The sequence below is a fragment of the Notothenia rossii genome (assembly GCF_949606895.1).
Source record: "Notothenia rossii genome assembly, chromosome: 7".
Taxonomy (NCBI): Eukaryota; Metazoa; Chordata; class Actinopteri; order Perciformes; family Nototheniidae; genus Notothenia; species Notothenia rossii.
Genome location: NC_136905.1, coordinates 23,292,469 through 23,315,778, shown reverse-complemented (window position 1 = coordinate 23,315,778; position 23,310 = coordinate 23,292,469). Strand labels below are relative to the sequence as shown.

Below are 23,310 nucleotides of genomic sequence, written 5' to 3'. Positions count from 1 at the left end.
TTCTCCTTTTCCATGTCTTGAATGTGGGTGTGGAACGCAGACATGAGTGAGTGCATGTGCCAGAGGTAGATCTCACTGAATTCGTTTACAAAAAACTTCTTGATCACTGTGGGTGGTTTTTGCTGAGACAGAAAGAATGCCTTTAAGGCTGGAAACATCTGTATCATCCTCTCAATGCCTGGGAACAATGACAGCCACCTTGTCCTGCTGTGAGAAAGCATCCTTCTGTATTCAATGTCAACAAAATCACAGTACTCCTTCAGGCTCTCAGTGCGCACAGTGTAAATGTGGAAGTACTGGTAGATTTTGAACATGATATTCTCAAGGTCAATATCTATTGTGTCTGCCCCATGATGAACACGATTATTCAATATGTGTGCTGGGCAACCCACACCAATCAGAGTGTTCTTCTGCAACAACCTCTTCAAATTTGCAAACACATTCTTTCCCCCTTCATTACGTCGGATTCCTCCAAAGTTTGTGTTGCAATTGTCGCCAGTAAATGCAATGCATTTTTCAGACAAATTGTTTTTTGCCAATGTTTCAATGAGATATTGTGCAATGGTTTCTGCTGTCTCATTTGGTGTGTCTTTAAACTCGATTAATTTTGTTTGCATGCCACCCCTCTTCCAGTCAAAGTACTGGATTATGATTGGGAATATTTGCACTGCTCCGTGGTTACTCCCGTCTGTAGAAACACCACAGTACTGGATTTCTTTGAATGCTTCATGTGCGACATCAATCGAGTGGGGCGCTATAACACCATTGACAATGGCTTCGGTTTTAGTGCGCGCACTACTGAATTTTTTGGCAGTGTCAGAGTCTGGAAATGCTTTTTTTTAGCAAGGCACTTGTGCAATCCATAGATCTGTAGCTGTTGTGATGTTTCACAGTGTGAAATGCAAACGCACCCTCCGCTGCATTTACAGCATCATCTGTTTTGCCTGGTCTAACAAAGAAGTCTGTCAACTTTGCCGACAAACTCTCACCTTGCACAGCTTTCCTATGTTTGTCTATGTCCATGTGCGCTTTAAGATCGCCTGCACCTTTATTGGACACACACACGTATGTGCAAGCTTTGCACACGGTGCACACCGCCTCCCATTTGTTCCGACCGGGCCGGTACATTTGGAATTTCTTCTGCAATTAATCTGTAAAAGTACATTTGCGCTTTGGCATTGTGAATGTGAGCGGTGGTCCGCTCTGTCCCCTTCCTCTGTTTGTGTGTCAGCGTAGTTGTAGAGCCGCCCACAAAGCTTCAGACTCAGGGATTACGTCACACACGCAACAGAGTACCGTAGTATTCTGTGCAATTCGCCAGTCAATTTAAGTACATGCAAACGGTCCGCGAAACCCTGACATTTTCATGAATTTATAAACCCCCCCCGGACGACCCGGACAGGGCGTGAAAAGAGGACATGTCCGGGCAAAAGAGGACGTTTGGTCACCCTACATTACAGTAACTTGTGCATGTGGTTGTAAGATCACATGGTGTCCATTTTTGTGTTGTGGTAGTGGCAGTTCACTCGTGTTGGATCATCGTGTTGCTATTAGTGAATGGCAGCAACTTTGTAGTTGGTCTACTTGTGGTGATCCTTTAGGTTTGTGGCTGTTGCACTCCACATTGTGTTGGACATGTCTGTTACGGTTTGTGTGTTGGTAAACGCAGTAACTTAAATTGGCTTCGTAGTTTGTTTGTCACCTCATGGTGGTAGCCATTTTTTTTGGCTACTTGTGTGGTTGCTGCTCATTCTGTGTGGCAGCATCTTAGTTGGCCCTGTCTTAAGTGTTTGAATATATCTTGTTGTTCCACATTTGACCCAGGTTGACACCTTTTTTCAGCAGTCCTTAAACTGTTGTCTGATTCTAATGCATTCATATTGATATATTAAGTCTGGTGTGCTTAAGAGTATTAGCTGCCTTGCATACAGCCTTGATAAAAATCACTGAAATTCCACATTTGTTTCAATGAATAGAATAGTATGATGTTAGTTTTCTATTTATTCATTGTTTTAAGGGTGGAGGTGTTACGGCTGTATGTATTCCCTGTTTCTTTTTCCCGTTGGTTCCTCTACCCAGGTGTGCTGCATTGCTGTAACGAGGTTCAGACGAGGTGCGCCTGGAGAAGGAAGTGCTTAAAAGCTCCAGTGCAGCAGCAGAAGAGAGAAGCCTCTGGGGTGGGGACTGCTGTGTCTCTGCTTCTCATCCTAGGAGAAACATTTGATGTGTTGTCTATAATAAATCCTATGGATTCGATGATTTTAAAAGGTGTCTTTCTTGTTATATTTGGGTCAGTGGTGGAATTTTGTTAGCTCCATAGGGCCATTTTTGTGGGGCGTAACAGGATGCTACAATGATCTGTTTGGTATTTCGAGCCAAACACTTCAGAGACATGTTTTGTATATATCTGAGAACTATAATATATTGATGAAAAACAGTATAATAGGGGTCCTTTAAGGGTCACTGAAGTGAAAGTCATAAAGTTGATCCAGATGCCCTCCTTTACTTGCTTTGTTTTCCTCTTTTGCATCTCTATTTAGCTTTCCCTGTACATTACGTCTCCATCCTCTGGGCCATGAAGGGAAATAGCTTCCATCTCAATTCCTCTCACGTTTTCTACTTCACCAGCAGGTCTGTGGGAAAGCATGGAAGTGTGCTTGATGTCGCTGAGTCACTCGGTATCTGAGGATCACAGAGGGCCAGATGGAACACAAGGAACTCCGGCTGCTTCCTTTATCTGCTGCTGCTCTCCTCTCCTGCTCCTATAAGTCATTGCTTCAATTCTCTACACTTTTGACAATTCTATTAGAATGTAAGGATGACTCCTGTTTCCTGTGATTGTGATATTTCTCCAATAAAAAGGGAATAGATCAAAATGTTAAGATAGTATGGAATCAACTGATTCAAATCTAACAAGGTTGTCAGATTACGTGATGCAGCATTTGTCTTTCAGTAAATCATACCATTCCAACTGATAGTTCATCATAATATAATCCCAGTCCCATTTTACGTTGTGACCATGCTTAATTGCAAAACATGGGTAGGAAATAACACAAACATTTATCTTTTTGCCGCAGCCCAATATTTATTTTCAGTGCCAGGAGCTGTGTAGTAGTATCACTAAATGGTCTCTGACAATGTAATTACTGAGACCTTGTTCATGACGATCAATCATCAAGATCCACACTTTACTCTGCTCTAAGGGGTTAGTCTTATTATTATTATTATTATTATTATTATTAAGAACTGTCTTGAGACGTAATTTAATTAATTATCTTTGAAACAACTCCCAATGTTCAGATATGAACATTGGGAGGTATCACAAGATCATTTTTTGTTATTTCTGGCATGAGTCAAAAAAGCAAATTGTCCTAGGATCATTAAACATGATGGAGTCACTTTGCACCCATCTTGGTATTCGTAACCTCTCTCCTCAATCTTTTCTGTTCCATCTGTTTACTTTCCTCGTCTCAATACCTCTTCCTTCACCCTAGCTCAACTCTGTCTTCTAACGGCCCGTCTACACTACAGGCATCAAAAAATCTTGAAGCTGGGCGTATCTGAAGCTTGGCGATTTTTTGCGAGCAACGCGACCAACAACCAATCACATGAATCTCCCGCCCCCGACATACAAAGCAATAGCAATGTTAAAACGAAGTAAACTGGATATAAACTCTCCAAACAGGCGAAAAACCTACCAGTTTCACCCACTGTCTCTGCCACCTCCCTCCATGCCTGGTTCCTCCGGTTTGTATCCCGGTAAATAGTTCTGGTCGTAAAGAACCGGGTGATTTGCTACCGTAATATCTCGTTTGGAATATGAGGAAATGAACTGCGGTCTGGCTCTCCCAGTTTGCACGCGGTTTGATAAGCTGCGCTTGCACTGGCGGGATTTGCATAAACGGGATTTGATTGGCTGATGCCAAGCATCGAGCCTCAAAAGTTGAACATTGTTCAACTTTTGATGCCGATAGATGCTCGTGATGCTTGCAAAGCCATGCCATGCTCCCCACAATGCAGTTCGGCGAAGATTAAAAATCTTCTACGTCACCCCATTCAAGTGAATGGGCGAAGCGTTGAAAGCATTTTTCGATGCCTGTAGAGTAGACGGGCCGTAACTCTAATACTCTCTTCAAATAATGGGGAGAACGAGGAATCTCTAACAATATTTTGACCCTCCTAAATGAAGCCTCGATCCCATCCAGCAAGTTAAATGTACTTTTGTATGTTCCACATTTCTCTGATACAATTTAACGACTTTTCATGAAGAAAAATGAATGAAGACCTAACGAGAAATAGCTGTTTGTCATTAAAACAAAAGACACAAAGTAAATTTGACCCCAGACTGTGTACCACCACTTCTAAAGAATTATGAGTTAAGTTGTTAAATATGAAAACAGATCATAATAACTAAGCCTTCCCTAATGCACCAATACTCCCTTTGCAGCACAGTATGCTTTAACCAATGGAAGAGACGTGAAAGGGGTTGTTTGTTTGGACTAGCAGAATAATGTTACTAAAGACACTGAAGTTCTCCTTCTCGGGTCTACAGATTGTTTTAGCAAAGTTCAACTCATTAATTCGATTTTTGAGTGAACAACTAGTTTCTAGCTGCAGCAATAAGCATACAAACTTTGGACCAAACAGCAGAAAAACAAAGTTAGAACCTGGCGGTGAACAGGGTGGAGCATTTAGCAATTAAAGAAGCAGCTATTCCCCACAGGATTTTGTGGAGACCAAAACTATAGCAAAAAAGGACAGATGAACTACTCCGCAATAGATTCAGAAGACCTGAATCACAGGAAGTGTAGATAAGCAGCCCAACACAAAGATATGCTGGTGAGCTTCAACCACAAGAACACAGCCAGCTTCCTCCCCATTCAGAAAACCTGCTTATAACCCTCAGGTATATAAAGTCAGGCCAGCGAGAGAGTGAGATCAGCATCACTGATTCAGCTAAACTGCAGCCCTGATACAGCACAGGTAAGACGATCCCTGAGGGTATTAATAACATGAAAGTGAGGATGGCAGAGGCAGGGCCCGCAGGTGAGAGAAGAGGAAAGAACCTGTCCTCTGCCTACAGTCATGTTATTATGATCTTAATTGTTTGAGAATTTTGAGTGGTTTTAATCCTAAAAAATGTTCTCTTTTGATAAACCAAGAAATTTCAATTGATTTGATCAGGTGCATTTCACAGGAAACAGTCGGGACTCTAAATCTGGCTCAAGATGTAATAACATCCCTCTATTTTCATGCCACACTTATATGATGTAACATTTTTGCTGGTAAGATTTGAATGTCCTTTGGTGCAATTTGAACATGTTACATTGGTCCAAAATCAGAGCGATACTTTGTGTCTCTTTGTGTGATATTAAACCCACCACCATGAGGATCATCAAGGATTTACCACTCAGTTCAGTGTTGATATTACTCTCTCGGAGCATGTGGTCCGGATGCAATCATCCACATCGGACAGGAAAATAATAATGTATTATTAGGAGCTCCGAGCATGGAGAATCTCATTGAAACGCCTTGTAATGATAGGTCAGCTTCTCCAATTTTCTGTGGCAATTCCCCAGAGTCAGGAAACAGAGTGGGAATGAGGAAGGTATTTCATAACAGCTGATAGATAAATAGGGTTACGGTATTTTTTTTTTCCCCCTTCTAAAAAAGGTGATTTAATATCTGAAATGAGGAAAAACAATATTGTCGAGAAGGGCAATGATCATTACAACATCTCATGTTCTTGTAGTCTTTTTCCTGTTCGCAATATTACTGACAATGCCAAGCTAACAATCATTTCCATCATCTGCTCTACCATCTCTGTAATAACCGCTAAAAAAACACCACCATTATTATCAAGGCTAAAATGAAAGCATTCTTGTGTTCAAGAGAGAAGTGATGGACTACTTTGACCCAGTCGATCCACTAAATAATCAATACAACCACTGACATGCTTACCTTCCCGAGTTAAACTTGTTTGGAAGCCCTTTTGCATTGAGAGTTAATTATGATGCAACATTTGTTTTGTCTTTTTCCTCCATAAAAGCTACTATGGCAATGTAAAAAGTACAAATGCAGAACAACTAAAATCTTAACTAGTACTTAACTAAACGTTTAAGCCAATGTCAAAGGGTTGCTTATGTTCATAATGTCAGTCTGGGCTGTAATTTGCACATGTTGTTGCTAATTGATATTTAGAGCCTCACATACTGTACCCTGAGAAGACACAGCACAAACAACACTATTCATATTAACTGATGCATGTACGCTCAACCTTCAGCAGTCTGATGCTATATGGCTTAAAGGAGCCTGGTGTCGGAGAGAGTGCACATCAAATAAGAGCATTAGCTTCAAATTGTTGATGTGGAGGAATTTACAGACTTAATCGATTAGTCTAACTTCAACTTCTCTAAGGCCAGAGATATTTGAAGTCACAAGGTATCCCACAAGACAGGGAATCATATGTCCATCATGAGACATTGGACTAAAACCTTTTTCAGAACCACATCACCCTGCAGGAAAAAAGCCACAATGCTTCATACATAAACCACAATTCTAGGGCAATGCTGAAACAGTGGAAGAAACATAGATTTTTTTCCCCAACATTTACTTATGTACAAAACAAAGCCATTAGACAAAAATGATGAAGGCTAAAGATTTAAAAGAGATTTGTCAGAGAGAACCTTGACCACTCATGTCATTTACCTTCTTTTATTGTTATTGCTATCCATGAATTGATCGCCGCATATACTCCTTTTTTTTGCTTAGATGGACATCCTCCTTGCTCTTCCTTTAATCTCACGATGTCCTTCTATGTCAAGAAACTCAGGTAATGCCTTACTTTTGCAAATAACCTGCTCCTGTATTTAAGCGTATGAGTGATCCCCACTGTCATGCTTGGTGACGCTTGTGGAATAGATATGTAAATGAGAGTAATGGTGACACTATATTGATCCTCTCTACTCTCAGGGGAGGTCAGAGGTCAGGGTCGTCTGAATACTGTCACAGGGACTGGCTACACGAAAGTATGACATGATTTATGAAACAAAGAAAATCTATTAAATACTATCCTTGTACCCGACTTGGAATTGCAACATACAACTTTTTTACACTTCTATTAACCCTAAGAAAATTACAAATCAAAGACGTGATGTTAGCAGCATTATACTCTCTAAACCACGCTACAAGTTACTTCATTTTATGACAGCCTGTTCCTGATGCTGTAGCTTGTGTGAATTGTGATTCCAATCCAAAAATCAAACCCCAGTTAACTGCTTGTCATTGCATGTTATATGCAGTGGTGAATAGAAGTGACCTGCAGTTGGGGATGAGTAACTGTATGACACAACACACATTATCATCAATTATAAATGTATTCATTAAGCATTTTCTGATAAGAATATAACATGATTTGCTATGTTGTATATAATATTAAAGATAATTTGTATAGCTGAACTGCATTTCCATTACCGTCCCTGCAGTACGCCATCTACTGTTAATATGCATGCTGTAGTACTGTAGCACCTCCCTTACCTTGAGCGATGGCTATGGACTCGAACTTGTGCAGCTCTCGGAGCAGACAGCTCCTCTCGGTGGGATGGAGAGTGTAAATAAACTCCTTGGCTCCCCGGGGAGAGTCGAGAGGGTCCAAGTTCTCCCTCAGCGGGTGTGTACCCAGGTGCCTCCGCTGCCCCAGCATGGAGAGAGCAGGCTCTGAGGTGCTCCGTGCACAGGACGCTATAGCGGGGGTTTGGTGGCTGCTGAGTCCGGCTGTGGCCAACACAGACCCGGCTCTCAGAGAGAGGGCGGGCCGCAGGACAGAACGCAGGCAGGGCAGCATCGCGGCGGGCATGGGGGTAGAGTAATGCTCCGGAGACCTAGATGGAGAAGAGTGGAGGACAATAGAACATGAGTCTGCACTTACCCATAATACAAGATGACATGACAATAATGAAATAATGTCGCTGAAATTTGAAATAACCATTGCTTCCATCGCGTGATAGCACCCTGTATCCCCGTAGTGTAACCGCTTGATTTGTTAGAGAGAAACACGGTGCTGGCAACAACAATTACATAATAAGAAAATACCAAGTCAAAGCTATTTTACGGGCCCTCTGAGAAATATAAAATAGGAAAAGGTTCAACTTGTCTGTTCGGACGCACCTCAGTCGATGGTCCCGCTGTCCCGTCCAACAACCTCCACAAGAAACCTTGAAGCTGCTCCGGAGAATACGTTTCCTTTTTACCAGTGGTGAAGTTTTGTAGATACCCGAACAAAAAATATACCTGAAACACTAAACTAGCAGCAGTGTTTGAGGAAATATCACATATTTGCGAGCGTTTTCCCGGCTGCTGTAACCTCTGGCTGACAGGATGATAGGAGGCGATGGGAGGAAACGTCATCAGCCCGAAAATATTTTCCAATGGCTGCGCTGCTTTCCACCGTGCGTAACTCTGACGGCCCCGCCGGACGTACGTTCAGTATAAAACCGTAAGATGCTTTCATGTTTAGTACGACAACAAGCCACGTCTGCTATAATGAAATATAAAACGAATTTGATCCTGCATACTTAAAAAGTGAAATTAAATGTAAGGGATATAAACCGAGGTTGAAAAGTTATAGCTTTACAGTATAGCCTACTGAGTGTCACAGACAGGCTGTTAATATCTTACAGGTTTTGTAAATGACGGCTTATCTGTTGGGTGTGTGCTCTTCTCTGCTATTATGCACGCGGGTTATTTGAGCTATTCCATCAACAATCCACCACACCCCAGGAAAATATGACACCATGTGGAAGTTATGAATCATGGAGCCTGTACTGTACTTGAAGAACAAAAATACCATATAACTCACAATTCAATAGCTAGGGCGTTTATTCATGCCCTTCGGTGTGAGGGGGTAATTTATGGTTTTGACTGTACTTCAATTGATTGGACCAGTGTTTTCAGGCCTCTGAGGATGGGGAGTGATGCATTGTCCAAGTAGAACCATAAACAAGGTTTGGCTGCTAAAAGGAGGCATACAAGAACGCCCCCTGGTGTAGAAAAGGCTAAGATTTTTTGTGATAATATCTGCCACACACTGTCCCAGTTTACAGTTTGAATTTACAATCAATTAAATAAGCACAAATGTCATTGTTCTTTTGCCACATGAGGGTTCAATCTGCAAAAAAAGAATTTAAATTAATTTCCTGCTTTCAAAAACAATTGCAAAGCTTGAAGTTTAAGTCAAAAAGTTCATCCAACAAAATGGTCGAAGATGTTTTAGGCCTGTAAAAAAACAAAGTCGTAGGTTAGTTGTCTGATCTGATGTCTTATTCTCTTGAAACTCACAGAGAACGTAGACATTCAAGAAGTCAGTGAGCCAAAGCAACATGTATATGTTTTATTTTATTGCTAAAGCTGTCATTACACAACAAATAACAACCTTTTACTTCTGGAAAAAAACTGTATCTTAGCCTGTTGAACTGTACAGGGACATACCGAGAGGTCAACTCTCCTGGGGGGGGGGGTTTACTGGGGGGGTGAACAGTTTATTCAAACCCTCACAAACTCTAAACATCTTATTCATAGGATATACTGGCATGTGGCAACTCTGATATAATATATATATATTTATGCTAGTAATTTAAATATGGAAATTACAAGTCGATAACATACTTTTTAGACAGCTGGACGGCCAACAAAACAACAAAAATATAAACATCATCAACAATATAAAGAACTGAGTGTTATGTTAACCAAGTGGTGGTGCATCCCCCTGCTTTGGGTTTAATTAAGATATCTTTCTTTTGTCATCCCTTCTTTTGCTCTCATGTCTCCTTTTGTAAAATGCTGTTACATTAGATAGCTTCTTAAAATATAGAAAAAAACTGAAGTTCATGGCAAGATGTCAGGTCAGATTAAGCCAGAGTTCAGCTTCTTCGCTCTAAAATAATGCATTTCTTTTTTAAATGTATACATAAAATGATGACTGCACAATTGCTGTGAAGGATATGCCCATCTTGAACAAACTGATGCTTAACTGGACTCAGCTCTGCATCATGCAAACATGTCCGTTCCCAACATGTGAAACCATAACACTGATGCAGGCCTCTCCATTATCAAACCAAAACTGTTCACTTTCAAACCATATGTTATCATTAAAATGACGTGCAACTATGCATATGCGACTGAAATATGGGACTTAAATGAATCGTTGCAGGACGGTATGGAGAACATTTTGCTGATGAAACAACACATCAGATAGTACATGCACAGATAGAGGAAACAACTCTACTACTCTGATATTTTATATATGTATAAAAATAGGTTGAGAAAAAAAGAGATTTAAAGACCGAGAAGAAGAAAAATAAATAAAAAATGTGTGAGTTCTTGGAATAACCTGTAGAGCTAAATAACATCTATACATCTTGTAGAAGCCATGGTCTCACAGTGATTGAACTGAAATGAAAATGAAAATACAGGCTCAGCGATCCTGAGTGATACTAGTCAGCCTATAGTCTGCAGTCATATCTCCAATGCATCTTATTTTCAGCATAAAAACAAAATATTTTAAATTGTACCACCTAAATTGACATATTTCTAAACCAATACAATGGATTGGGATGCGATTTCCTAGTTTTAAGGGTAATACAATCTGTACGTACTGGACCTGTGATGCTACTGCAAAAATTGAAAACACCAGAATTGGAATTGGATGAAAAATGAAAACCTTATTAGCAAAAGGAATAAAGCATGCACGCTACATGCTTTCCAAAGAAGTCAACAAAGAATTAGATACAACAGCAACCAGACAAATAAAAACCAGTATGGCATTACCATGAAAACAGCTTTCTACTCATAACTCTCAGAACATCAGCAAATATTTGTCCTCCTTATTTAACTTTGAGTTTGACATGGCATATTTATACTTTTTAGTAGAGTTGCATTATGGCTAATAAATGCTACGAAAAGAAGGGGCTAATATAACTGCTAATATACTGTATAAACACAAATCACTGAGGACTTCTACAAAGCTCAGCATGTAGATACTGCAGATTCAAGGATGATTTCATAGTTTTAAAAGAAGTGACAAATAAAATGAAATCATATCCTTAAGGTAATAGGGTTTGATGGTCATATGTTCAATGAGCATCCGGTTTTAAGATGTGTTGATTGTGGCAGTGTGGAGGAGCAGAAAGAAATACGGAGAGTGAGAAGCACTGACAAAAGTCCACAAATATTTACAAATCATGTAAATACTAAAACAACTAAAACAGGACGTCACTTATAGAGTCTGTTAATGTCACGGCATCAACCATGTGACGCTTTAGTCACGATGTCGTCTCCTAAACCTTTGACTTAGATGATTTTCAGTCTGCAACACAACGCAGGTCCTTTCCTTTTGGAGGTTGTCTGTATTGGTTCTTCCCCTGCCTATGTTGGCTCTGTGGACATCTCACATATTGAATCCTTTGTGAGTGGACAGCTTTAACACAGCCCCTTCCTGCAGCCATCAGGGCGTCCCTCCATGTAAGCGGTCAATACAATTCAGGAGGTGCCAAATGGTGCATTTCAAAGCCACCACTGCTTTCTAGTGCGTCTGTTATTGCTCTCTTGATGCTGTGAAGTACTTGCTTGATTATTGTGCTCCTTCTGCCAAGTCACTAGGCAGTTAGAATGCCTATTTGTCCCGCAATGGTACAACACACTCTTAAACAATGAGATTACACATAGTCAGTGTCTTTTTACACCGAGGAGAGGCAGACACATTGTCCTTGTCAAGCCCTCAGCTTTAGGAAGAATACTGGATACAAAATATATCTTTATTAACGTACTGTGGTGTAATGCTACTCTGTACTTGTGTCGTCAGCACAAAGCTGTGGGTTTTGCAAAACAACATTTTAGTGCTTAGGGAGACAACCTTAATTCCAGGCCCTATGTATGAAATTAGATATTACCTTGTACCCGTAAAGGCTTGGGGTGTTATTGAACTTTAACAAGGATTCATCACCAAGTGGGCATGGGATGCATTTCAGGTCTAAACCAGTATTTTAACAAACCTTGCTTTGCACAATTTCTGAGGCATCTTAAGCCAAATCAGAAAATGGGAATCTGAACAATAGCATATGTTTTTTTCTATGTTTAATCGTTATAGATGGCTTCTGCAGTGAGGAAGGTTTACAGAATGAGAAAGGCTACATGTAGAACAGGTGTGATACATTTCTCATAGTAGCATAAGAAGCCTTTTTCTGCACATTGCATTTTTATAAGCAACGTTTTTCCTAAAGTCTAACTGTGCTCGTGTTTCTTGTGTCATCATGCGATGCGTGGTGCAGAGCGGTCGCTAGTGAGGGTTCTCTTGAGCTTCACCCCTTTGCGGATGGCCATCAGCATGTTGCCCTCTGACTGTTCCTCTTCCTCCTCTCCTCCTCCCTGCTGCTGCAGCAGCTGGGCGAGTGGTGCAGTGGGGGGGTTGGTGGTAGCCTGACCGCTCCAGGACATCACAGGCAGCGTGCCAGCGCCCTCCACTCCCGCAAATGTTGGAGAATCTGGGCTTACCTCTCCTTTTCCCCTTCCCCTCTCCTCTGAGGCCCTGCCCCCATTGACTGCCCCGGGCAGGTCGGGCACCGTAGGGATTTGTACCGGGATGACGGGCGTACGAATGGGGATGGGGCCTGTGCCCGTAACTGAGCCTGAGCGGCGGGAGGAGGGTTTTGAAGAGGGGGTGCGGCGGATCGTGGCCGTACCAGGGGTGACAATAACTGGACCACGGTCCGTAGAGTAGGAGCCAGAGGCATTATGGGAGCTGGATCCAGAATAAAATCCTTGACCTGAACTCGGGCCTGCAAACACAAATGGTAATTTCACTTAATAACATATTACATTTTGAATTTGCCTTAATGATTTATAAAGAAAACACAATAAAGGATATCAAGACAAGAAAAACACATTAATCTGATGAAGTATTACTATTATAAAACATGTATAAAGAGTGTTCTAAATAAGAAATATTAGCATCAACCAATATGATATCGTAAAAATGTGCAACACCAGTGTGTACCTGTAGGTGTAGGAGGATAAGCCCCAGTGTGGATAGGTGTGGGGGGGTAGGGCCCCTGTGGGTAAGACCCCTGTCCATGGTACGCAGTGTGTGTGCTGGGAAGGCCGGCGGTGGAGGCGGGTCGTTTGCTCTGGAACATGAGGCGGTAGGACTGACTGATGTCACTGTTCCTGGGGATGGTGGAGGACTTGTCAAAGTCAGAGTGCTGCTCAGGCTCCTGGTCTCCAGCCATTGAGAAATAGTCATAGTCTGAAACTAAAGAGAACACAGAGAGGTTAACAATGAGCTGATACCACAACATACCGTGTTTTATGATAGTAGAGGACAAAAAAGGGGTTACTTTAGCTTCAAATGATAACGATATTAAAATTATTTAAAAAGAAACAATACTACTAAATATATTTAGAATGTATAATGCAACAGCATGCACAATGCATGAAGTCCTGCTTCCCACGTCTTTTTTTAAAGAACATTGATTTGAGATATTCAAATAACAATTAAGGCCATATTATTCCAGATTGAAAATGAAATGCCCTTTTTACGATCTGAGGGAACCCTTAAAAAAAGAGAAGTCTTAGTAGAGTTCTTAAAAAGATGGTGAATATCTGATCCTGGATGTAATGTGTTACCTTGTGAAGGTATGGTGTCTTCAGAGCAGCAGGGGGTGTTGGTCTGAGTGCTGTAGCCGCTGGAGCACTGGATGGAGTCTCTGCTGGACCTCTGGGTGTCCAGCTCCAGACCTCGGGCTAAAGCCAGAGCCAGCTCCTCATGGGCCTCAAGTTCACCAGCCTGGAGCAATCACCCAATCAAAAAGAACATTCAGTATGGTCTCAAAGTCTCTCTACAGCCAGGCACATTAAGTCATTCAAATCATTAGGGACAGCTCATGAAAGTCATTAAATGGGAACATTAACGGTGGGAGTAGGGCTGCTCAATTAATCGTATTTTAATCGCAATTACGATCTTGGCTTGCAACGATTATGAAAACAACATAATCGAAATAAAACGATAAACATTTTTTTCAAACAATGTAATTGGTTTTTCAGTTGAATTATACTTAAAGTTCAGGGTAATCAACTGTTAAAAACATACTGTTCAATGTTTTCAAAGTAAATGGATAATTGTTTTTAATAATCGTGATATCAAATATTGGCCCAAATAATCGAGATTATGATTTTTGCCATAATCGAGCAGCCCTAGGTGGGAGGCTGATTCATGTGGTTTAAATCCCATGACTGCAAAAACATCGGCCTGCTAGAAGTTGAATGTGAAGTCATCTGAACTTAGCATTACAGATGGCATTAAATGTGGACTGACCTATGTTATTGTTGTGTGCTGCAGCATAGTATTATTGTTTTTAGGCACAAAAACAAGACAGAATGTCCGAAAACATATAGACCTTCGCAAGATATAAATCTGATGAATCGACAATGAACAGAGATCCAACAGTAGACCTAAGCTAACAGCAAACTTCATAAGTCATAATACAGACAAAAGTGAAAAAGCTAAATATAAAAGACACATAACACAATAAATATGTGCTATAAATAACACACACTAACGGCTGGCTGTAAGTGTGATGGTCTAAATGAGGCAGGCTGTGTTTGTATGAGTTTGAGACAAACTGACCTTTAGCTGTGCAGCTACAGTTCGGTTCTTCTCCTCCATGGATACAGATGTCTGTAGTGCAGCCAGAGGTGGTGCTGAGGTGGATGTCAATGCCAAGCTGCTATTATTACTCAAACTACCATTACTGTCCACTATAGTAGGAGTCCCCTTGTCCTTCTTCCTCCTCAGTGTGTTGACCATAGGCTGGTCATAAGGGCCCGGTTTAGCCCAGTCCTGTAAAGAAAGGCACGTAAGAGTTAAGGTTAATACTTCACATTACTCTGAAGTGCTTCTGATGAACACCTACAACCATTTCCCCCTTCTTTCCAAGCTGCAGATTTAACCAAAAATGATCAAACTGATAAAGAACAAACTTGTTTAACAAAGGAGGATGGGATGTGATGAACCAACCTTCCAGCTCGGGACTCGTGATGAAGGCACCATGGTGGAGCCCAGCGTGCAGTTTTGAGGGTGGTCTGGCAGCAAGGCAGAGGCAGGGCGAGACCATGAGCGAGTGGGGCAGGAGGAGGTGGTGTGGGATGGGGATGAAGGAGGGAAGAAGGCAGTGCCTGACCCTGAGCCCAAACTCCCCCCGTTGCTATGAATGTAGGGGGAATGAGCCGGACTGTAGCTGTCAAAGCCGTTGGACAACTGGATGTGTGTGCAGGAGGGAGGAGGGATGATAACAAAAACAAAAATAAGGAACAATCACAAAAAGTGGAAAAAATATAATAATGGAAAACAATGGAATACAAAACACAAAATAAATAATATCACAAAGGGTCAATTATGTTAAGGGAACAATAAGGAATCCATATGGATGATAGTAAAAGGAAATAGTAACAAATGCAGAACTGAATAAAAGAATGGAGAAAAAGACTTCTGTGCTAAAGTCGATGCAGTGAACACCCACGTTTGGAGTTCAGTACGAAGAAGTTGTGGTGCATTTATAAGAGAGAGGGGGGAAGTGGATGAGTGTGGTTCACCTTGTCAGTATCGTGCTGAGGTGCACTAGCAACAGCTAGAGGAGAGGGGGAGCTGCAGTCACTGTGGAGCTGCCCAGTCTCTGAGACCTCAGAGAGCCTGGAGCTGGGACAAGGCTGGGACAGCGAGGGCAGCAGCAAGCAGGCAGAAGGGGGAGACCAGAGGGAGAGAGGGGGAAGAGGAGGGGGAGAGAGGAATTGAGACAGACGGAGGGGGAAGAGTTGCAAAGACAGACATGTCAGCAGGTAGACAGAGAGGAGCGGTTTGTTAGAGAGCATGGGCAACTTTTCCACAGTTCTCAGCAGTTAGTGGGGAGAACAGCCAGGTGACAATGGAGGCTGCAGAGAGAGTGCTCTGGGAGTCGTACCAGAGCTATCTGCATGTGTTGGAACTTTGTTAGAGGAAGGCACAGGCAACGATCTTCTTTTGGATGTCAAAAGTATCCTCACAAACTTAACCTATGTGACACATTGTATCATCAAAGGGGTCGGCCCTGGTTATTTTATTAACAAAGACACTTAATCTGTAGGGAAATAACCTTTTTTATTGAACAACACCCCTCATAAAAGTGTGTATTGAAAAAAGGATGGAAATGGAAGAGATCCACATTATGTGTTTAAGCACTATCTTGTCTTTATTGAACTTTTGTTAGCCTAGTTCAGCCATGAGACAGTTCTCTTTCACACATGCACTATTGTATCTACAACCCCAGGTCTGATTCCCATGACTCTTCTGTATATGGGTCAGATATGGGTTTGCCAAACCACCTTCCCTGCATCATAAAAACTTGGAGTCTGTCTATACCAATGTGTTCTGGAGAGGGGAACTCTGGTTGCTGGCGTGCTAACAAAATGTCAGCTAGTGCAGCCGCTTCTCATGGTTGATCTCAAACCACAAACCCCATGCTGATAATCCTCTGTGCTCTCACATTGATCATTATCGGAAACCTCGTGTCAGATGGTTGGATAAAACTGACAGAATGAGACCTTCTGATAGAGACACACACTCGGCGCCTGTAAAAGAAATGACTGTCCACACTGTAACATGTCATTTTACTGTGATACATTTAATGAAAATACAACACACAGTATGCTCCAGCCAAACCGCGGGCTGTCACAGCGGTGGACTCTTTAATAGCAGGATGGGGGTGACCTGTATTGCCCTGGGCTCCAATGGAGGCAGACACATTTCCTGAGCATTTATGCAATAATAATAATAGCGGTGAAATGACTTCACCATGATCACATAGAGTTACTGCTGCCAGCTAACTGCCTCTCATGATGGCTGGGGAGATGTGTGAGGGAAAGGGTTGTGTGATTGCTGCTTTGGGGTTTTATCTCTGACTACAATGACTTGTAAATCATAGAGCATATGTGGTTGTCTCGATTAGTGAGGGGAAGTAAAGTGTATGTAACTGAGGGTTTTTTCTTACCTTTGTTTCGGCTGCCATTGGCGAGGATGATTTGGACGTTGTGTATTGGTCGTGGGATGAAGAGATGAAGCCCGAGTCGTGGGAGGAGATGCTAGAGAGCCGGGCCGGGGCCTGCTGGGGTAGCGTGGAGCTACGGTACCGATGACGGGGGTGGGGGTGGTGGAAGAGGTGGTGTGAGGAAGAGGAGGAAGAAGAGGAGGAAGGAGAATGAGAGTGAGAGCCACTGGATCCCCTGGAGTCACTACTGTTAACGCTGTTCAGACTACTGTGAAAGGGGAAGGAGTGATGGATGAGGGGAGGACCAGAGGAAGCAGACATTTGGCAGTGACAGGCCGTGTAAAGAGAATCAAGTGCACCCAAAGACATGGATTGAAGAAGGAAAGTTGGATAAGAAAGGGGAAAAAAGGAATAAAAAGGAGGGCGATGAAGGCCGGGGATTGGGGAGAGACAGGGTGGGAAACAATTAACACGGCACACCAAGAAGCAGCAGGCAGTGACTGAGGCCGATCCAGTCAAGGCAACAACACAAATCAACATAAGAGGCTTGACATCATAATGAGGATAATTACAGGATCTGGAGCCTTTGAGGATATTCACACAGAACACTAATTAAAAGCAAAGAGCATAATTACTGTGTGAATTCAATCTAAAGCAGATTGCAAAAATGCAAACAATGTAATAAATCATTGGAACAAGGCAAAACTATACCTAGTTTAAGCTTCTAGTACAAAAAAACTAGTAACAATTATAATTTGCAAAGAATCAAAATCATAAAAATGGCGGTCTCACAATGATTTGACAGGATTAAAAAAAAGCCTTGTTGGGGACGGAAACTTTAATAAGGCTCCTCTGCAACATATTTTCAGAGTGTGTGAGACCTTTAAACGTTCTTTCCACGACATAACGGATAATCTCAAATTGCAATTTGTTCACAGAAAACCCACAAACCAACATTGAAAAAATGCAAAGCAATACACAAACGGAGCATAACATGTATTTCTTATCACTAGAACAGTTCAGGAAAAATTAGACACAAAAAAGCAAGGAGGACAGACGGTAGAGGACATGGTCTGAACAGCTACAGAACTAAATGTGTGCTTTTATCGGTCAAAGCTCTCTCCATAATATTAGTTTAAAAAATGTCACCTAGGTCACCTTTGATTATATTTCTCAGTGAAGTGAACTATCACTACCATAAGAGAAGATCAAACAGGGATTATACTCTAAATCATTTGCAAACTCCTGCAGATTGACCACTGGGTGGCAGACAGAGATTGGAGAACACAATTGTTTTTCTTTGTGTCCTTGTCCCATACTGCATTACAACTATGTCTCCTAATAATATTCACTTACATCATAAGGGTATACAGGACCAATTTACAGATTAACAGTAGATCCTATGTGTTTACAAGTCATTGGCCAAATATAAAAATAGTATGCTTTCATCTCCTCAGTTCTAGGAACGGGTGACCAAAATAAATGGTGTAAATTAATTTTCCGTTCAACATTATTTTGACACCCTGATTAATTTCATGCTTTCATGGGTACAGTAGGTAAATGTGTACTTGAAAGACCTCTTTTTCACTTATTTGCTGCTACGAGTGTTGTGATTGGCCGACGGAACGTACCTGCACATGCTGGACTTCCTGGACATGGTGGTGCTGGGGGATGAGGGCGGCGTTTGATAAGACCAACCATAGTCTGAGCCCTTAAGATCCATGATCACCTGAGAGGGAGGAAAACACAAGTCCTAGTTATAGGTCGAACTTAAAGTCGGAACTTAACAAGGCTTTATTTAATCCACAGAACCTCTTAAAAAAAAAAAAAAAAATCAGTCAGTGAGATGAATGTCAGTTTCCCCTTTGATGGTTTTCCTCACCTGTTCACTAGCAGGGGGAAGCTTGTGGGGGTCAGAAGTCAGGGCTTTGAGGTCATCAGAGATTGCCTGGAGATGGGTGACCTCTCCCAACATAGAAATCTCCTCATCCTAAAAGATTTCATGGCAGAGAGAGAGAGCAGATTCCTCTTTAGATAGCAGAAAAAGGTATTTTATGAGAGCCTGGACTAAGAATATACTGTGAAGAAGTAGAGGGCTTGAAAATGCTTTCTGAAAGCTCATCCCACTTTTTTTTTTTTTACAGCTGTACTCACCACTACAGGACGGAGCAGGCCTACGAACCAGCAGAACCTCTGTCTGTCCTCGATGAGAGCCCTCCTCAGGGCCTGCTTCTCTGTCTCCTCCAGCAGAATATATTTATCACTGACATCCTGCATGGCACTGTCCAACTGCGGCTGGATATCTCCACGACCTTCGAAACAAAATGGACAAACAAAAATAATAAATAACACATTATTCCAGGTATAATACACATGCCAACTCCCAAGGAAACATGTGATTAACTAAGACGGTGTGTTAGGGCCATTGAAGGTTCGAAAATAAAGTTTACAGAACTGGGGAGGGTGGTAATATTCTCAGGGAAAACTTGTGAATTTATTTATTTATGATCTCAGAGGTAATGTACTTTATTTCTTGTGAATGCAAAACTAAATTCTTGTAAATCCTTAACTGCAATAGTCTTAATACTACTTCACAATCTTTTAAAATGAAGGTGCTCAGATGCTTTAAACCACTAAACCTGATGGGCAATATTCTCCCTTTATCTTTCTTTGCACACATCCATGAAAAAGAACAGAGTTGTGCTAATAAAACATGCATGAAAAGTCACAAACAATATGATCATGTAGCAACAAGAGAACATTTAATCTGCACAACTACTGTCTTTCGTTTGAACATCTGCTCTACATGTTAATATCTTCATTGTGGACACTGCTATCTTCAGTGCTAGCATTTGTACACTACTTGTTTGGCTATCAGCTCTGCATGAAGGGCGACTCTTTCCATGGAAGTGTTTTGTGTCAATTGTACAGAGGCGGCAAGAAGGATATCTACTTTAGGCTAATCTGTTGCTCTTCTTGAACTTCAATCCATTATGTCGAGATAGCCAAAACTAAATGGAATATCCCTCCATTACTCTTTGTCTGACACTCAAAATATAGTTTAGGTGACTCAGTGTTTGGTTTTAGGAATGGCAAGAGTGCAAGGTATTTTGAAGAGCATCTGGCCCTTGTGCTGTCTACGTGTGTTTGAATATGCATATGCAAATCAAGGAATGTCTTAGGGCAATTACTTTCCCAAGGTGATCCTGAAGCCAAATCAAGCCCTCTTTAAGTTCTCCAAGGAGGCAGGAAGGCTGGCGACTACCCAGGATGACAAACAGTGGGCCTCAAAGGCATTATCTAACCACTTGAACCCCACCCACCCACCCCCACACCCACACCCACCCCCACACCCACACCCACACACACACACCCACACACACACACACACACACACACACACACACACACACACACACACACACACACACACACGTACGTTGACTTTGGTCCATCAAGGTTGAACCCACAGTGAACCAGTCTGTGGTCTGTGTGTCTGTCTGCTCTTGGGTCTGGCCAATGATAACAAACTGGCGTCTCTCCGAGACATTTGACATGTGGCATTATACCATGCAAATCAGTAGAGAAAAAAAGCAGATACGGTTACACAGGCGAATCATCCTCACCTCAAAAGTGAAACGTAAGGACGTGTGATCTTTCCTCTCTGATATGTCAGTGCAGTGTATGCATTAGGTATCATACAGCATGTGGGAAGTTCAGTTTCAGCTGCTTCATCTCTTCCTCAGATGACTACAACACCATTACAATGACAATCAACAATGGCTTCATGGGCGCAGCAAAAATAATAGGTTAATGGAAAAAGCCAAAGGTACAAATAGTCATTATGCACCTATTGCACAGCAGCTGACATAACTTAGAAACTACCAAATATTTGTGCAATGTGTTTATTGATTGATGAAGTTGCCAAGTGTGAATCCCTATTAGATAGCTCTTATTACTTGATGGTTGTTGGCAAAATAAGGCAAACTGATTTTCCATATGGAGGTGATCCATTTACCAAGCTGAGGTGACCGTGACGCTGAGAGGAATTAGAGTTGTGTGTGTGTGTTTATGGCACTTCATACTCTATTACACTATGAAGACCATAATGGAGTAGATGGACTGTGGACTGGAAAGTCCAAATTGCAGTATATATTTTCAGGCTCATATAGATCTAAAGGCCACATTTAGAGGAGACAAGTATACAATTACATTGTACTAGGTTTTGTGGAGAACTGGCAGTATGACTGAGCCTGAGAGGGCGAGACAGGCCTCACTCATTAGTCTGGTTTCCACTGCAGGACAGGACTCATTATTATTCACTTCCCTCCAGGCAAAATGTGTCTTTTTCCATCTTGTTGCCAAGGCAATTATTTGTAAGCTATGCTGACATTTCAGATAATGTTTCAATCACTAGTGATAGCTGGTCTATCTTTATTGAATGACATCTATCAAATAAAAAAGTGTGCAGTTAACTGTAATAAATATCAACTTAATGGAACATGCTCAATACAAGCCATGACATCGAAAGATGCTCTCAGCTTATGTAACGCTGCAGTAATGCTCAGAGAAGTTGTGTGACATTGTGAAGTATTCCTGTCGCAGCACTGGGTTTAAAGGAACTGTTAAAGATAAACACAAAAACATTTAAATATGTAGGCGAACAGGTTGGCCTCTTTGTAGATAAGTAGCTCTTGGAGGCCGTAAGCCTGTGATGCTGTGGTGTCTCTTGGAATGCAGTAAACGAAGGGAGCATGCTGTATTCTGGTTTTCTCCACTAGTTCAAGTCTTGGCAGAGTGTATTATTGACATAACCACAGTGGGTTTGGACGCTACTGTAAGTTGAGGCACTCTGTCTGAGACATATGGAAAGGCACATTTATTTTTTGTTGCAATTTTGGTAGTAATAATGAGTATCTTGGGAAGCGAGTAGAGTAGTGCCCAGACATCATAAGAATCAGTGTAACATATCTTCCTTAGGTGCTTTTGTCATAGGTCCACCCATTTTGGAAGCACCCTATCCTTTAACTCATGATAATATATTAAAAAGTTAGATTTTTTTCTGCAAAAGCAATGAAACCGACTTCATTGCAATAAGAATTATCTGAGTTTAGCCCTTTAAAAGTGAATCACAAGGTCATAAATTCCAGATATGCATAAGCTCATGTGGAAACTGACCAGAAGGGTAAATGTTATAAAACACTTTGAAATACCACACAGAGTAAAAAATATCCAACCAAAAGCCATTCAGTCATTACTCAATCAGCTTGAGGCAGACATCAGTGGTGATGTATACAAAAACGTAATTGTAGGGATGGAGGTGGTTGCACACACACAATCACACATAAACACACACGTGTTCTGAGACAATGCAGGCATCATGGCATGAGATGTCAACTTGTGGTAAGCAGAGGCGTTGTTAGTGCTGAACTGAACGCATTCCCTGTCTCTCTTCCATAACTTGTGCAACTATGTGAATGGCAAAGCCCTGATTGCTACTTCCTCTTCCTCTTCAACCACAGACAAACACTTGGGTTCAAGGAAGTTCAATGGGAACTGAGTCGCTGTAAACAAATCCAAAATGAAATATATTTCACAAGTCTTTCCAGTGTTCAATTAAAGACAATAAGTGCTTGTGAAACCTAGTGTAGTGTGATGTTTTGGCTTCACTCCATTAGGATGACTAATTGATGGCGTACTGTGGATGTCCTGTGTCCAAAATATGGCAACACACACAAACCAATTCAACCAAACTTGCCATAAAGTGAGTCACTAAGCCAAGATGAATATGGTGGGGGTCCTGCACTCATGAAGATACATGTGCACACACACAGAAATGAGATTAGCTTCTTCAGCTTTCACATGAACAATAATTACATTAAGTTGCAGTCACAGGCTGTTACTTAGCAAAGGCTAAGGTCTCAGGTCAGAAAAACCCCCTCACAAGACACATATCAAAACATTAGAAAACTACACCAGCAGACAGATGGAGTGTTCATTCTTTCCATAAATTGAAAACACTACGGTACTTTTAAGTAGGGATGGGAATTTGAAAGCAAATGTATAATCGAATATGCGACCCCCAAAAAAACGGTTAACCGATATGTACATACAGTATCCTATACAAAGAAAAATGTGGAAAAAATGTTGACAACAAAAAAAATACATGTTCAAATAAGTATAGAAACCAAGTCGAATTTGTCAAATGTATTGAACTGGTGATCACAGTTTGAACAGTTGA

At 41.5% G+C, this 23,310-nt stretch overlaps 2 protein-coding genes across 8 annotated transcripts in view; both read right to left on the bottom strand.

Moving 5' to 3' along the window:
• Window positions 1–8,432, bottom strand: part of LOC307046545 (transmembrane protein 65-like) — a 50,089-nt gene extending 41,657 nt beyond the window's left edge. Inside the window, exons 1-2 of one of the 2 annotated variants that reach the window (XR_013810147.1) lie at window positions 8,167–8,432; window positions 7,537–7,880 (exon numbers count right to left, since the gene is read on the bottom strand). Coding sequence is in view for 1 of the 2 variants with exons in the window: in XM_079692939.1 (XP_079549065.1) it covers window positions 7,537–7,855 (319 nt within the window). In the remaining variant the exon portion in view is untranslated. The remainder of the gene's footprint in view (window positions 1–7,536; window positions 7,881–8,166) is intronic. The other variant, XM_079692939.1, reaches the window with a different exon arrangement.
• Window positions 8,433–9,373: 941 nt separating this feature from the next.
• Window positions 9,374–23,310, bottom strand: part of LOC307045742 (protein MTSS 1-like) — a 52,605-nt gene continuing 38,668 nt past the window's right edge. For 2 of the 6 annotated variants that reach the window (XM_079691660.1, XM_079691661.1), the window contains 10 exons: window positions 19,224–19,381; window positions 18,952–19,059; window positions 18,701–18,798; window positions 17,073–17,337; window positions 15,643–15,756; window positions 15,068–15,307; window positions 14,678–14,890; window positions 13,678–13,837; window positions 13,049–13,303; window positions 9,374–12,830 (listed from right to left, as the gene is read on the bottom strand). In XM_079691660.1, the coding sequence (XP_079547786.1) occupies window positions 12,304–12,830; window positions 13,049–13,303; window positions 13,678–13,837; window positions 14,678–14,890; window positions 15,068–15,307; window positions 15,643–15,756; window positions 17,073–17,337; window positions 18,701–18,798; window positions 18,952–19,059; window positions 19,224–19,381 (2,138 nt within the window). In that variant the 3' untranslated portion in view covers window positions 9,374–12,303. The remainder of the gene's footprint in view (window positions 12,831–13,048; window positions 13,304–13,677; window positions 13,838–14,677; window positions 14,891–15,067; window positions 15,308–15,642; window positions 15,757–17,072; window positions 17,338–18,700; window positions 18,799–18,951; window positions 19,060–19,223; window positions 19,382–23,310) is intronic. The other 4 variants (XM_079691663.1, XM_079691664.1, XM_079691662.1 and 1 more) reach the window with 4 other exon arrangements.